We start from the raw sequence: 14961 nt of genomic DNA, 5'->3' as shown, positions 1-14961 counted from the left end.
TAAGGGGCAGAGTAAAGATCAGAGCCATGTGAAGTCGTCACTTCACATCCTTTTTCTCAGAAGCTTTAAAAAGCCAGACTATAACCAGAGCATCCCCGCACATCTCACTAACCAGTTCATCCGATTACCTGAAACATTTTCCTCACTCTGCTCTCAATTAATTCCCACTTTGCTTCAGAGCTCAGCTCAAGAGGCCTCCCCCAGCCCCACAGGGTCAGTCAATCCCTTCATCATGCACTCGCCTTCACGACACAGAGCCCTGCGTGGCACGTGGCACTTTTACTGTCAGTTTCCCAGTCAGCTCCATGAGGACAGGGGCAGTGTCTGTCCTTCTCTGTGCCTGGCACTTTATTATTGTCACGTAAATGACCCGACTTTAGGGTATTAACAATAACTGATAGTCACAAGGCCCCCACAGGAATACAAGACCCTAAACTCTCTTCTGACACATCTGACAATAACAATTACATGAATTTTAACATCACAATTTCATAGTAACGCATTCTCTTTGACAATTAAATATTCATACGTGGAATCTGTTAATTCTTTATTAATCAGAACCAGTGTTAAGCAGAATACCACATGTTTTGCAAACAAGCATGGTACCAGCAAACTTTCACGTCGGAAGAACACACACCACAAACCAAACTACAGGATATTCGAATAGCTATTTGCTCTCTTGGAACCTAGGAAGTCCAATTCCAGCCTAAAAGTGAATTACAGTGTTTCAACCAAAGCAGCCTACTATATTAATAAATTAAAACAACAATATTCCTTTTAAGGTAAGATGCTTGGCTGCTTGAGTTACCAGTCGTTCCCAAAGCAAACAGCAGATCCGGATTCATAAAAAGGATTTAACCTCCCCAAGATGATCCACAGATTTAACATAATCCCTATTGATATCAAAACTGCCTTTTTTGTAGAAACTGACAAGCCAATCCTAATATTCATATGGAAATTCAAGGGACTCAGAACAGCCAGAACCATTTTGAAAGAGAAGAACAGGGTTGGGAGAGAGACACTGCCCAATTTCAAAACATAACTGCAGAGTTAACTATAACTTAACCAGTAATCAAGACAGTGTGGTATTGGCGTAAGGGGAGACATACACATCAATGGATCAGAATTGAGACTCCAAAATTAAACCCACACACTCATGGCAAATTGATTTTTGACAAGGATCTCCAGAAACTTAAAATGGAGAAAGTATGCTCTTTTCGACAAATGGGGCTGGGACAACTGGATATCCACATACAAAAGAATGAAGTTGGCAGCCTACATATGTCACAAAATTACAAAAATTAACTCAAAATGAATCAGAGACCTACATGTAAGAGCTCAGACTACAAACCTCTTTTAAGAAAACACAGGTATACAGGGCGCCTGGGTGGCTCAGTTGGTTGAGCATCCGACTTCGGCTCAGGTCATGATTTTGCAGTCCATGAGGTCGAGCCCCATGTCGGGCCCTGTGCTGACAGCTCGGAGCCTGGAGCCTGCTTCTGATTCTGTGTCTCCCTCTCTCTCTGCCCCTCCCCTGCTCACGCTCTGTCTCTCTCACTCTCAAAAATGAATAAATGTTAAAAAAAAAAATTTTTAAGAAAACATAGATATAAATCTTCATGACCTTGGATTAGGCAGTAGTTTCTTGCTTATGACAGCAGAAGCACAAGCAACAAAAAACAGATAAATTGAACTTGAAACTTAAAGCTTTTGTGCTTCAAAGGCCACTATCAAGAAAATGAAAAAACAATCCACAGAATGGGAGAAAACATCTGCACATCGCACATCTGATAAAGGACTGATATCCAGTATATACAAAGAACAGCTACAACCCAACAGCCAAACAACAAACAATTTAAAAATGGACAGAGGACTTCAACAGACATTTCTCCAAAGCAGACACACAAGTGGCCACTAAGCACAGGAAAAGATGATAGGCATCACCAGTCATTAGGGAAATGCAAATCAAAACCACAGTAAGATACGACTCCACATCCACAAGAATGGCTATAATCAAAAAGACAGATAATAACAAGTATTAGCAACGATGTGAAGAAATTAGAACCTTCAAACATTGCTGGCGGCAATGTAATATGATGCAGCCACTTTGGAAAACAGTCTGGCAGTTCCTGAAAAAGTTAAACACAGAGTTACCACATGACCCTGTAATTCCACTCCTGGGTATATACCCAAGAAAACTGAAAACATGTCCACACAAAAACCTGTACACAAATGTTCATAGCGAAATTATTCACAATAGCCAAAAAGTAGAAATAACTCAAATGCCCATCAATTGATGCATAAACAAAATGTAGCGTTATCTACATAGTATAGTATTATTCCCCATAAAAGGACTAAAGTTCTGATACATACTACAACACAGATGAACCTTGAAACCATTTTGCTTAGGGAAAGAAGCCTGTCACAAAAGGCCACCCATCGTAGGATTCCATTTCTAAGAAATGTCCAGAAAAGGCAAATACATAAAGTAGATTACTGATGGCCTAGAGCTGGGAGGAGGGAGGAACACACAGTGGCTACTAACGGCTAGGGGTTTCTTTTGGGAGTGAGGAAGACATTCTGGAATTAGACAGTAGTGAGAGTTGCACAACTGTGTGAATATAATAAAAACCACTGAATTGTATATTTTAGAAGCTGAATTTTATGGTATATGAATTACATCTCAATAAAGCTGTTACTACAAAAGAAATTATCTAATGTATCTAATCGCTTTAACTCCTAAAAACCACTTTGATGGTTGGTTGTGTTTCTTTAAAATGTTATATTCTTTACTCTCTTGTTAAGCAGAACACACTAAGTGTTGCTTTTCTCCATATGCTCGAGGGTCACCACTACAAAACATCAATCGCTAAAGTGCTGCGTATTCAGAAAATTCATTGTGCAGACGATTAGCCCTTTACACAGTACCCCCAATCTACTGGCCTTTCACCTACCTCCACCTGCCTACCCTGTAAAATCAAGAAAAACCAGAGTAGAGGCAAGAAGGACATACCAAGGAAAAGCCAAACAAGCGTGCCTACCCGTGGCCACATGCACTTCACCAGAGGCTATTTGCCGTTCTCTTCACCGCACGCCGCCTCCTCTTACTTAGGATGTGTGTTTCCAACTTACCAAGTTCCACAGCAACAAGAAAATTAAGGAAACCCACCCAAGTATCCTAACTGTGGAAAACCTCAGATGCCAATGGCATCCCCAAACTGCCTTATTCTACCTGAGAACCACACACGGCAAACACTGCAGAGACCATCTCGTTCCAGCGTGTCCTGCCTGCATCACCAACGCTCAGAGCACAAGCCCTGGGGCAGTCACTCGTTCACACTGCTGACTTACTCTGTGCACACCTAGGCTGGCCGGCCAAGGACACCTGGCCTCCTACCTGTAGCTACAGTGAACACTTCCTCTGCAGTTCACTCCCTAGAGCAACCGAACGTAAGTCCACTGTGGAGTCAATCCTTCTCTCGCACTATCGGAGGCAGAGTATAAGATGCCAAGACCCCACGCTACCGAGCCCTTCTCACACGATTCCCTCTGCCCCCTCTGAACGGTCAGCAGGTCCATGGACCGTAGCCAACCCTCCTTCGCTGTCGACTAGACCAGGATGAACACCTGGCCGAGAGCAGTCAGTCCAATTGTCTGGAGTATTCTAAATACGAGCCTTCGGGGCCAGAGTCATTCAATGGCGAGCACCGGGACCAGAGCGAGGATATACAGGAGCCACGCCGGGGGCCGTGGCAGGCTACGGTGGAACGAGGAAGCCACAGAGCAGTAAAGAAATCTCATCTGCAAGGAGAAACACAGGTAACAGCAGAGCTGGGACATGTGGTGTCACAGAAGAGACCCCGGCTCAGCCCAAGGCGTCTCTAGAGGAAAAGTCTACTACCTCAGAGTCTCCAGGTGCAGTTCCCAGACCGTCTAGCTGCACTTCAGTGTGTCCTGGGAGGCTGGAGAGTGCTTCTAGCTCCTCTTATACATAAACCACCGACACCGAACCAACCTGAATGGCTTGTGTCCCTTGCCATCAAAACCGCTCTAACTAAGGGGCGCCTGGGTGGCTCAGTCGGTCAAGCGTCCGACTTCGGCTCAGGTCATGATCTCGCAGTCCGTGAGTTCGAGCCCCGCATCGGGCTCTGAGCTGACAGCTCAGAGCCTGGAGCCTGCTTCTGATTCTGTGTCTCCCTCTCTCTGACCCTCCCCCACTCATGCTGTCTCTCTCGCGTGCTGTCAAAAATAAACAAACATTAAAAAATTTTTTTTTTTACTTTTTAAAAACTGCTCTAACGAAAGTAGGGCCTGTTACTCTCCCCGACCTCAAGTGTCATAGCATCTACTTTCTTATAGAAATAAACCTCAGGGCCTGACTACCATCATTTATTTATGGTGCATGTTTGCGTGCGAGAGATTTTGACACACTATTTAAGGCACAATCTCTCACCTTGGGGTAATAAAAATATTGTCAAATATTTATTGTTTAAGACCTTATAGCTACTCTTTCCATTAGGTTTTGAATCCATCTGGAGTGTGTGGTAAAATATACAGAACACAAAATTTACCAAATAACTTTGAGTATACGATATGGGGCATTAAGCACATTCCTTGTTGTACGACGTCATCACTCACCATTGTTTGTTTTTATTTTGGGGGTTTTTTTTAATGTTTTTTATTTATTTTTGAGAGAGAGAGAGAGAGGAAGCACAAGAGGGGAGGAGCAGAAGGGCAGACGGAGGATCCAAAGTGGGCTCTGCACTGACAACAGAGCCCACCACGGGGCTCGAACTCACAAACTGTGAGATTATGACCTGAGCCAAAGTCAGCCGTTCAACCGACTGAGCCACCCAGGCACCCCTGTCTGGGTGTTTTCAAGTCTATTTATTTTGAGAGAGAAAGCGTGCGCATGCACACGCAGAGGGGAGGAGCACAGGGCAAGGGAGACAGAGAATCCCAATCCCTGTCAGTGCGGAGCCCAACATGGGGCTCGACCTCACCAGCCAGGAGATCATAACCTGAGCCGAAATCAAGAGTCACACTGTTAACCGGCGGAGCCACCCAAGCGCCCCGCTATTGTTTATTTTGAAAAGCATCCTGAAAATCAGGAATTTTCCATTCTTATTAAACAGGTGATTTCTGTTTATGCTCCTTCATCAAATGCTAAGGGCAAAGAACCTCATTGAGGTGGTACTGAGCAGGCTGGTGAGGCAGGTAGCCGAAAACATCCAACAGCTTGGAGCAGCCCCAGAGCAGCTAAATTCATCCTCGGTTCCTCTAGACGTGGCCACAGAGGCTAGAGACTAAAAATACCTGGACAGGATAGATAACAGCTGTCAAGGATACTCAGCCAGTTAGAAAGGTTGCCACTATCACCAGATTTGCATCAGAAGACACCTGGACAGGCGGCAATGGGTCACATGTAGAATAATCAGATTCAGTGGAGAAAGACTGATGTGCCTTGCCTCCCAGGATGCCTAGAATAAATCTCTGGACCTTGAATCTGGCCAAGGAATCTATGGTCAATTTCTGGAGGACCCCTAGGAAGAAAAACAAGTACTTCAAAAATGTTGGGTGCCCACGCACCACCTTCGGCTCATGATTAGCTTTCTCTTTAAAGCACAATGGCATCTATCGATAAAATTAAATCAGGAAGAAACCTCCATCAGAAACTCTGTCAAAGCAAATGATCCAACCAGCACATTTCTTAACAGCAGAGACAGAAAGGATAGGGCAAAGAATGTTGGCAAGAAGACCAGAAACTTGAACGTTCCCCTCAGTACCTTTGAATATGAGAAAAAGTTTAAAATACAAATTACATTCAAGGCCTCTCCAAATGCCGTATCTGTAGCATATGGGGGAGCATGCCCAAGAGAAGATCCTACGTGATCAGTTAGTGAAACTAACTCCCCAATCCACGAGGTTTTTTGTTTAATGTTTATTTATTTTGTGAGAGAGAGAGTATAAGTGGGCGGAGAAGCAAAGAGAGAAGGAGACAGAGAATCCCAAGCAGGCTCTGTGCTGTCAGTGCAGAGCCCAACGTGGGGCTCGATCTCATGAACTGTGAGATCATAACCCGAGCCGAAATCAAGAGTTAGACACTTAACTGACTGAGCCACCCAGGCACCCCAAATCCATGAGTTTCTTAATAGGAAGAGTCCTATTTACTGAACTACTAGCAATCTATACATACTCACTAACGTTGTATCAACCAACTCCAGAAAACACAACTAAATGAATATAAGTAAGACTACCTTAAACACAAAAAGTCTGAGGTTAGCAGCCACATCTTCATCTGTACTCATACGATATGTCAGTCTATTTCTCCACCACTGGGAGCTCTCCTCCACATCAGAATAAAGAGCTGAAATGTGGCATAGGGAACATCTCTGTGCTGCACATCTTTAACAACTTTAATAATGTTTTACATCTTTTAAAGTAAATACTCATGACAGGTGTTAGACCTAAAAAATTAAGTCCTCTTCGTACACCCGGAAGAAGGACATCAGTAACTATAGTTCAAACTCCTCCTGCACAGCTTGAGCCAAAAATACTAATTCTTGACCTGGAGCAAGTACCTCAAAAAGAAGAGACGAAGTTACACAGAAGAGCTGCAAACCAGCAAAGGAGCAATAAAACATATTCCATACATTCAATTTCACTTTCTGTCCATCCTAAGTGAGGATGCAAAGGAACTTCAGAGGTCATCGCTAGGACAACCCTTTACCCAACACATGAATCATCTCAAAATTATCACCAACTAACTCAGTACACAAGACCCAAAGTCGAGGGAAAGCAGGACGGGAAGTGGGCCAGAACCAAGAGTGATGAAGAAGAATCTGGTAAGAAGAGAAGGCTGCAGAGGCCCAGGGAAGAGGCTTCTAGCACGTGGCACACAGACATGGCAGCAAGGACGGCAGCAAATACACCACTAGCTGGAGTCCTTGGGTCCTACCTGCCAGGTTCCTGGCTCTAAGAGAGAGGAGCAGGAGCAGGGGGTCACAGTGGGCTTGTGCTAAAAGCCACGCAGGAAACCTAAGCCTTCGAGACCAGAGGACGAATATTACACTGTTTGGGTCAGATGACAAAACCACAGCAAGTCTTCCCAATGTTTTGCAATCCGAGATCAAAACCCGTAACTCTTCATAAATCTGAAGTGGAACACAGTTCTGAAAGTGAGCAAATGTTCACAGAGACCCTCCACCACTAAATATTCCTTTCTTCGGTAGTATTTACAATTAGGTTCCTTCCTAGAAGTTACGTTTAAACAATTTAAAACGACCTAGTTCTTAGAGAAAATAACAAACATCACTTAAGTCATCTTCCAACGCTTATTCACATCCACTTGCTCTTATTTTGGTTCACAGAGCACCCAGTTGGAGGGCACAGCGAAGCGAGAGACCACACGCTTCTCTGGGGAACGAGAGGAACGCGAAGCTCTCGTTTCACTCAGGACGGGAGGAGACGGTCTCTCCGAGTTGCCAGGAGGTTTAAAAAGTCATCTCAGGAGCAACGCTGGCTATCAATCAAAATGGCTGCAGTTCGAATCGTCTACTCTAACCATAAATTGTAGCTGCGCTAAAATGATTTCTAAATATAACACCCTTTATCTCTAAATGTTTCTTGGCAATTAAATATCTAGAAAGTCAACACACCCCCGAGAAAGCAGAGAAAATGAACTTTTTTAAAGCTCACCATTCATCAACTACAGGAGGCTTGAAAGATGCCACACGCCGGAGGCTCAGCCTCAAACTCGGCCCTGCAGAGGAAAACTCCAAATAAGATTTCTTCCAGAACTGCTCTCACGCAGTACTAAATTACAAGCAGTGACCTCCCTGCAGTGACCTCCCTGCAGGAGAAACGGGTGTTCAGGGCTACAGAGAGGACCCCGGAGGGGGCTGCGCCATCCAGCTGCGGGGCGGGGGACAGAAAACCTGCTCAGACACGGGTAGCAGCAAGTGGGGGGGCAGCACGCTCCTTACAGGACAGTTAACTACCACCTACTGAAAACAGAAGTCTCAAGCAACAGTTACTGAAAATATTTCAAGGCCAACACAATGCCCCGCCCCCCCAAAAAAGAAAGAAATCCAAATGCATTCCAAAAGCAATTTGTGTGGAACATAACTTAATATCCAGGCCTCACCTCTCCAAATTTACAGGAGCTCCTCCACTTTAGTCAAACTGCAACCAAAATGCGACTTTATGACAAAGGAACTGCAGCAGAGGGCTCTGAACTTCACGGAGGAGCAAAGCCGTGGCGTCGATATGCGTGCAACACCGCTCAGTCCGCAAAATCATGAAGTAATCAAACGGACTGTTTTTAGGTTTCAATCTGTTTCGCCCGAAACCCTGTCCAAACGACACTGATGCAAATCGGCATGAGCAACTAGAGCTCTATCGAAACAACCCCAGTATCTTATCTTTTGTTTTACCTTTTATCGCTGATTTATGGGCTGACTAATGGTAAACTGATTTGTGCCTGTGCCAGAAGTCAGTTCAGGAATACAGAAGGAGAAAAGAGAGTTAGAAGAGCAAATTCATGAATGAAAGTGCTGACGTCATAGTTCAGCTCCCGGCAGAGCTCAGGGTAGTCTGTGAAGAAACAGTGTACCTTTTGGGAGGGTAAATCGCCAGCCATTTAGTAAAGGAGATAAAACAGAAAAGGCCCTGGCTCAGAACCGGGAGGGTGGGAAAAAAAAAAAAAAAAAAGAGAAAGAGAAAAGGCTGGATTAACCTTTTCCTTAGACCAAAAATGAAAAATACACGATGCGTATGCCACCAACAAGCGTAACTCCTAAACCATGGAACTGTTTCGTGATACCGTTAAAAGTAGTATTTTTTAAAGATACAGTTAGTGCATCTCTAAATAAGTAGAATATAGTCCTATTCCCACCTTCAATCTTCCTCCTACCACATGCCATCACGTTCAAAAAAAGAGCACATAATACAGTTTTAGTTCTTCCTGAAAACTACCTGGCACTGCCACATTTACCCCACCTAATTTTAAGCAATTCTGAATACAATGGGGTGGGACTCAATGACCTCAGGCAAGCTACTGGAGTTTTTATGCGCAAGGGGAAAAAAATGCTTTTATCTAATGATGTAATATAAACTAATAAAAAAAGAGATCATAAAAATTTGATTTACTTAGAACTATTAAAAGCGGCTGGTGGTGTGGACTGTTCACATTTTCCATCTCTTGCCAGGGCTGAAAATACAACCCGCGATACAAACTTCTGTAAAGTTTAGACACAATTTCCTAAAATCCTTTCACGAAGGACACTTAAGGAACTGGTTCCTAGATGCCCAATGCTTCCCAGGAAATTTCAGATTATTGCATCCTTAGAAAATCAGCGACCCCCAGAATCCCTGGTAACCTTGCTCCAGAGCCCAACACTACAAGGACATCGTCTCTTCTTTACCATTCATACGGCTTAAATAGCCATTCACCCAAAATGGGATTTTTTTTTTTTTAATTTAAGCAATAAACAATTTTGCCAATAAACATTTTAAAAAGAAGATCTTCTTAAGTTAAAATGCAAACATACCGGTTTTATCTGTAAATCTAAAACGTTCAAAGAGATCATCTCACATTTCCACCACAAATATCTTTGATAGAACATCACTACCCCCTTGTGGATTTGCAATAAAAAATCCTTATCTTTTATGTTCACTTTTTAAATATTTCATTCTGAACTTCCATTAAAGTTTACATTTTCTTCACTAAGAAGGGTTATTTTATTCCAATTACTTTTCAAAAAGAGAAGAAACACTTAACATTTTAAAATAATCAATCCCGTAGGCTTCTTTATCTTCCAAGCATCTCCATGTTGGGGAGTGTCCTTTAGACAATAGCTATGTGAGTCAATTTCAACGTGGTAACCCCACCAGCATTCCATTCTTCCTCAGAATATCTGACTTTACACTCCCAATCACCACTTTAGATTAGCTTCAATAATAAATGGCTATTTTCTTCACTGTTGCATCTTTTTTCTACTTGATAATTTCACACTTCCTACCAATCTCTTTTTATGGCTTCCAAATGGTTCGATATCCAAGTGCCCCAGAAAACCAATGGGGCACGTACACGTACATCCTCAGAAATAACTTTTCAGACGAGGATTAAAAACCAAATCTAAATTTCAAAAATATTAATTCTTGATCGTATTACTATACCTTCAGAAATGCGTCCTGGCAATCTCAATCAAGCCCAATGAAGGAAAACAGATAACACCTGTTTTTCAAAACTAGAAAGAAAGGCTTTGTTTTTCTCTTTGCTTTTAGTTGCAGGACTACCTCTGGTTGTATCTGCGTATAATTCTAATAAAACACACAGATACATCTTGTTAAATGCATACTGTAAAAAAGATTAAATAAACTTAAACATCTGGTTTATCACGTGTTACAGACACCAGATTTAGCTTAAAGTATATAAATCGCCTCCACAATAACGTACAGGCTACAGAGAGAAAGTCTGAGTCCTGACTAGTCGCACTGCCATTACCGGGAGCTGACTCCCCGTTTTCTCGCAGATGCTGAACATGAAAGTAGGAACACAGTAACTTTCTATTCTTATGAGAAGCAAACCCCACTTTTCACTCCAATGGTTAGATAGAAATGAAGGAGGAAAAACAACCCACTTTGCAAGTGTTTTTAAGAAACTCAATACACAATCTTACCTTGTGGTAACCTAGAAGGAAAAACGAAAAGACACGATGCGGGGTCCGCTAGATGACCGAATGCTATGTGTTCCAAAGGCTTTTCACATGTCCACCCCAGTGAATACTGTACACATAAAAAGTATCAATTAAGCAACACGTGCGAACTGGTGACTGAACTGCAGAATAGGGACAGTCAGAGCCCGCCTTCACGGTTCGCTTTTGGGGTTTTGTTGTAATTGCTGTTTGGGGACTTTTTTTTTTTCTTTTCAGAGAAGGTAGAGGGAGATGCTTCAGATGACATTAGAAGTAAAATTAGTGGTGAGAGTAATGCTACTCAATTAGTCTCCAAGCAGTAAGAAGTTTAAAACCATTAAGAACTCAGATCGAAACATCTCTTTCAAAGTATGTTACTCTGTCCCCTGGTAACTACAAGACCACACTGCACACAGCAGAGTGAGGAACACAGCCCCACTCCTGCGCATCCTCCCCCAGCCTTTCTGCGAAGTCTCAGGCAGGGATACATTATGTGACTTGAAAGGCTTGGCTAAATCGGAAAAAAAAAATAAAATAAAATGTGACTGCACTTTTCCAAAAAGGGGGAAAGGACTCGTGTATAAGAGAACATGCAACTCTACTGGAGCAAAATACTGGGGTGAATGTAGAAGAACTATTCAAAAAATACCTCCGGTCATTCCATCTTATGACGCGTCCATCAGTTGAAAGTAAACAAACAATCGTCTAAAAAAAAAAAAATTTTTTTTTTAAGTGGAAAATAATGTGGCTGACACTTGGCTTCTCTTTGCAGTGGGGTACATAATATTTCTTTTTTAGTCCAGGGTAATGAGCTAAAAAATGCTCAGGAAGCATTACCAATCTTTACACAAGGAGGCCCATGACCTTCTACAAGCAATGGCGCTCAAAGCAGAAAGATGCAATGCAACCTGAGAAATACACAGCCAGCATACTGATGGGGGGAAAAAAACACCACCTTTTACTGTGTCCCACCATATGAAAAATCAGGGACCGGTGTCCATTCTCAATAGATACAGAGAAACACTCTCCTTACCAATACGGGACAAATATCACGGAATGGAAGACGAGCACGCGTTTGACAGAATGGCAACGCATCTTAATCACAGGAGAAGGGCACTACATCCGAGGACGGCACAAAATACGGGGATTGGATAGTGTCTGGTCAACCTGTATCCTGAACCTGATCTGGGGTGCAAAAAAGAAAAAGGAAAAAGAAAAGAAGAAGAAAGAGAACGACAGATGACACACTATACCCTGGAAAAGAGAGTGAATGACCATGCGGCCCTATTCGTGTTATGTGGCCAAAGAAGCAGAGCACAAGAACACTTCCTACTCTCACCCCTAAACACACCAAGGACCATAGCTAGCATGACAGTAACATGAGAAGACCCCACCTCCTTGTGAACAAGGTCCCAAACGTAGTATACTTGTTGGCTCTGCCCAAAGAATTTTACCATTACCAAGCCAAAGAGACAGAAGGAAGCTGGCTAAATGCAGCAAAAACAAATTTCCAAAATCCTACGTGAGGAGTCCCAGACGCCAGAAGGACACAGTGTTTCACCCGGGCTCGGTCTCCACTTACAAATACTACTATCACCCCAGCCTTGTGGCCTGAAGCCCGTTTTATCCCTCTGTCCCTCGGGAGACAGAAGGGATACTGCCTCTCGCTACAGGATGAGAGGAATGGTGGGCGCCCCCCTTAACTAAAAACCAAAAGGCTACAAATACAGTAGATCTGCAAATACCTCTTTATGACAATGACAAGGGCAATAAGGAAACTTCTTCACGTGGGAAGGAAAGGGAGGTAGGCCTTAGGTCATCTAGAACATCAAAAACTGGCATGATAAGTGATTCTAGAAGATACGGAACACTTTAGAAAATGATCTGTTATAATGGAAACACACATCACCTGTCACCTCAAAAATTCTTCAGTCACATATTCACGTGAATAAAGGACACTGCCAAACCACACACAACAACCCTAAACAAGAGTTCTTAAGAGTGAAATACCAGCAGAACTGGTTTCTACAGACATTGTAAAGGGGAAATCTGATTTAATATAGAATGGAAAAAAAGTGCACGTCAGGTTACTTCTTTATTATTACTGTCATCATTCTGTATACCAAACCTACATCCGAAAACAATCAGAGACTATTATTTACCCAAAAGGGGCACCTGGGTGGCTCAGTCGGTTTAGGCATCACACTTCAGCTCAGGTCATGATCTCACAGCTTGTAGGTTCGAGCCCCGCGTCCGGCTCTGTACTGACAGCTCAGAACCTGGAGCCTGCTTCGGATTCTGTGTCTCCCTCGCTCTCTGCCCCTCCCCCACTCATGCTCTGTCCCTCTCTCTCTCTCTCTCTCTCTCTCAAAAATAAACATTAAAAAAAAATTTTTTTAAAGACAAGACACAAATAAAAGTACTATTCAAAAAAGTATAAAATATTCGAAGTCACGAAACAAACAAGAGTAGTGGTAATTTATACCAGGTATCTAGCCTAAGAATGGTCACCACGATTGAGCATTAAATTTACATAGAACACGTTCTGGCAGCAAAAGTGTAACAGCATCTCATACGGTTCTTACCATCTGAGGACATGAAAGATACCAGTCAGTCATAAGAGGAAATTAGTTTTCTGCCCCTTCTTTCTACAAAGGATGCATTTGATTTTCTGTAATATACAAGACCTAGTACGTTCTATACTATACCTGGTAGGCTGCTGTTCAAGTGTTAAACAAGCATTCCCACCAACCATGTATCTAAGTGACCTAAAAGTTATGCCTACCCATTTAAAAAGAAGACTGACCTTACTTTTTTCTACACATACCCTGCATACAGTCTGAGGGAAAGCTGCCCTCCACCCTCTCCCACACCCCCACTCCTGCAGGGAGCGGGTAAGAGTTCTGGGGGATAGTACACTATTCAGAGTATATTTCTGTAAGACTACAATCCAAACAATGAAAACCCAGAAAAGAATTCCTTGAAAGAATATAGAAAAAGATAAACACAAGACTCATTGAAATGTCATTCATACTAAAAGGTCTCAAGCACAGTCACATAACCCACAGATCCCTGAAGCGCAGTGAATGTCTCCAGAATGCACACACTCAGTGATGGGAACATGGATGCAAAAACAACTCCTCTGCAAAGGACAAATTCAAAGGTCCCACAAAGGAGGCAACAGACACAACCACGAGGAGAAAGAAAGAGAGCAGGAGAATCACCTTCTGTTGCTTTTTCCAAAAGGAAATCAGGAAGAAGTACAACTGCACATGACGAGTATTTCCCGGAACCTAGGGAACCTAGGGAAATGGGAAATGAAGAATGGCCCAAAGCAATGAAGGAAGAGTTTAAAAAAAAAAAAAAAAAAAAAAAGTTAACCTACAAAACGGGCTCCCTCAAAATCAGAAAAAAGGTCTAATCCCACCAGGCACATGGGCGAGACCCAGCATAAACAGAGAATTAAAATAACACCACCTGACACTAAAGAATTGGCTATTTTAGAGAAAAAGCCTAAAACTAACAAGATGGAAAAACACAGGTAAGCAGGACGTATGAATACATCTCCAGGAACACACAAGAGCAACCCTACTCTTTCGGAAAGGAAAACCCGAACCAATCTGACCTTGAGCACAGGATGCTAAACACGCATCCGCACTCCAAATCCACTGAATGAGGAGATAGAGAAACCCAACATTTAACAGCAAGGTAAGTCTTCAGGAAGACAAGGGAACAGATGTCCCATGAATCACCCAACCTTGTCCGAAGAGCTGGGGCGGCAGGGCTGAGGGGGAGGACAGAGGGATGTTCTAACAAGAAGATGTGAGAAAGAAAAGTCCTTCAGGGAACCCATCTAGCCTGACTAGCTGCAAGAGAACACTGTCCACTGGCAGAGTAAGGGAAAAGTGGACTTCCCATCATCTAAGGGGACGAGCGACACAGAGCACAACTGCATTTGAACACAAAGAGCCCAACTTTACACGCTAACCTCAAGTGTGCTCCTCCAACCCTTACCATTTCCTTCCACTGCCCACAGTACGGAGCACCCCGATTAGCAGGAGACCTGGGAAGGCAGTCGGTGGTAGGCAGGACAGGAAGGGATCCACCACTGGAAGTGAGATGGGAACGCTCACTCTCCTGGGCACACCCCAACATCTACAGCAGGCACTCAACTCTCGCTTTCCAAGGCTCGTTAATACCACACCCTAAAAATACACAATTCCATCAAGCTGAGTATAAATACAGACAGAATGACAACAGCATG

General features: G+C 43.1%; 1 protein-coding gene across 18 annotated transcripts in view; it reads right to left on the bottom strand.

The window, feature by feature from the left end:
- The window catches only part of CAMTA1 (calmodulin binding transcription activator 1), an 853369-nt gene that overhangs the window by 835332 nt on the left and 3076 nt on the right, over positions 1 to 14961 (bottom strand). For 15 of the 18 annotated variants that reach the window (XM_053206405.1, XM_053206447.1, XM_053206438.1 and 12 more), the window contains exons 2-3: positions 7699 to 7762; positions 2066 to 2129 (exon numbers count right to left, since the gene is read on the bottom strand). The exons of 2 other annotated variants lie outside the window; for them this stretch is intronic. In XM_053206405.1, coding sequence (XP_053062380.1) covers positions 2066 to 2129; positions 7699 to 7762 — 128 coding nt within the window. The remainder of the gene's footprint in view (positions 1 to 2065; positions 2130 to 7698; positions 7763 to 14961) is intronic. One more of the 18 variants, XM_053206435.1, reaches the window with a different exon arrangement.

This window comes from Acinonyx jubatus, chromosome C1, assembly GCF_027475565.1.
Source record: "Acinonyx jubatus isolate Ajub_Pintada_27869175 chromosome C1, VMU_Ajub_asm_v1.0, whole genome shotgun sequence".
In the NCBI taxonomy this organism is placed as follows: Eukaryota; Metazoa; Chordata; class Mammalia; order Carnivora; family Felidae; genus Acinonyx; species Acinonyx jubatus.
This window is presented reverse-complemented; position numbering and strand designations above follow the sequence as displayed.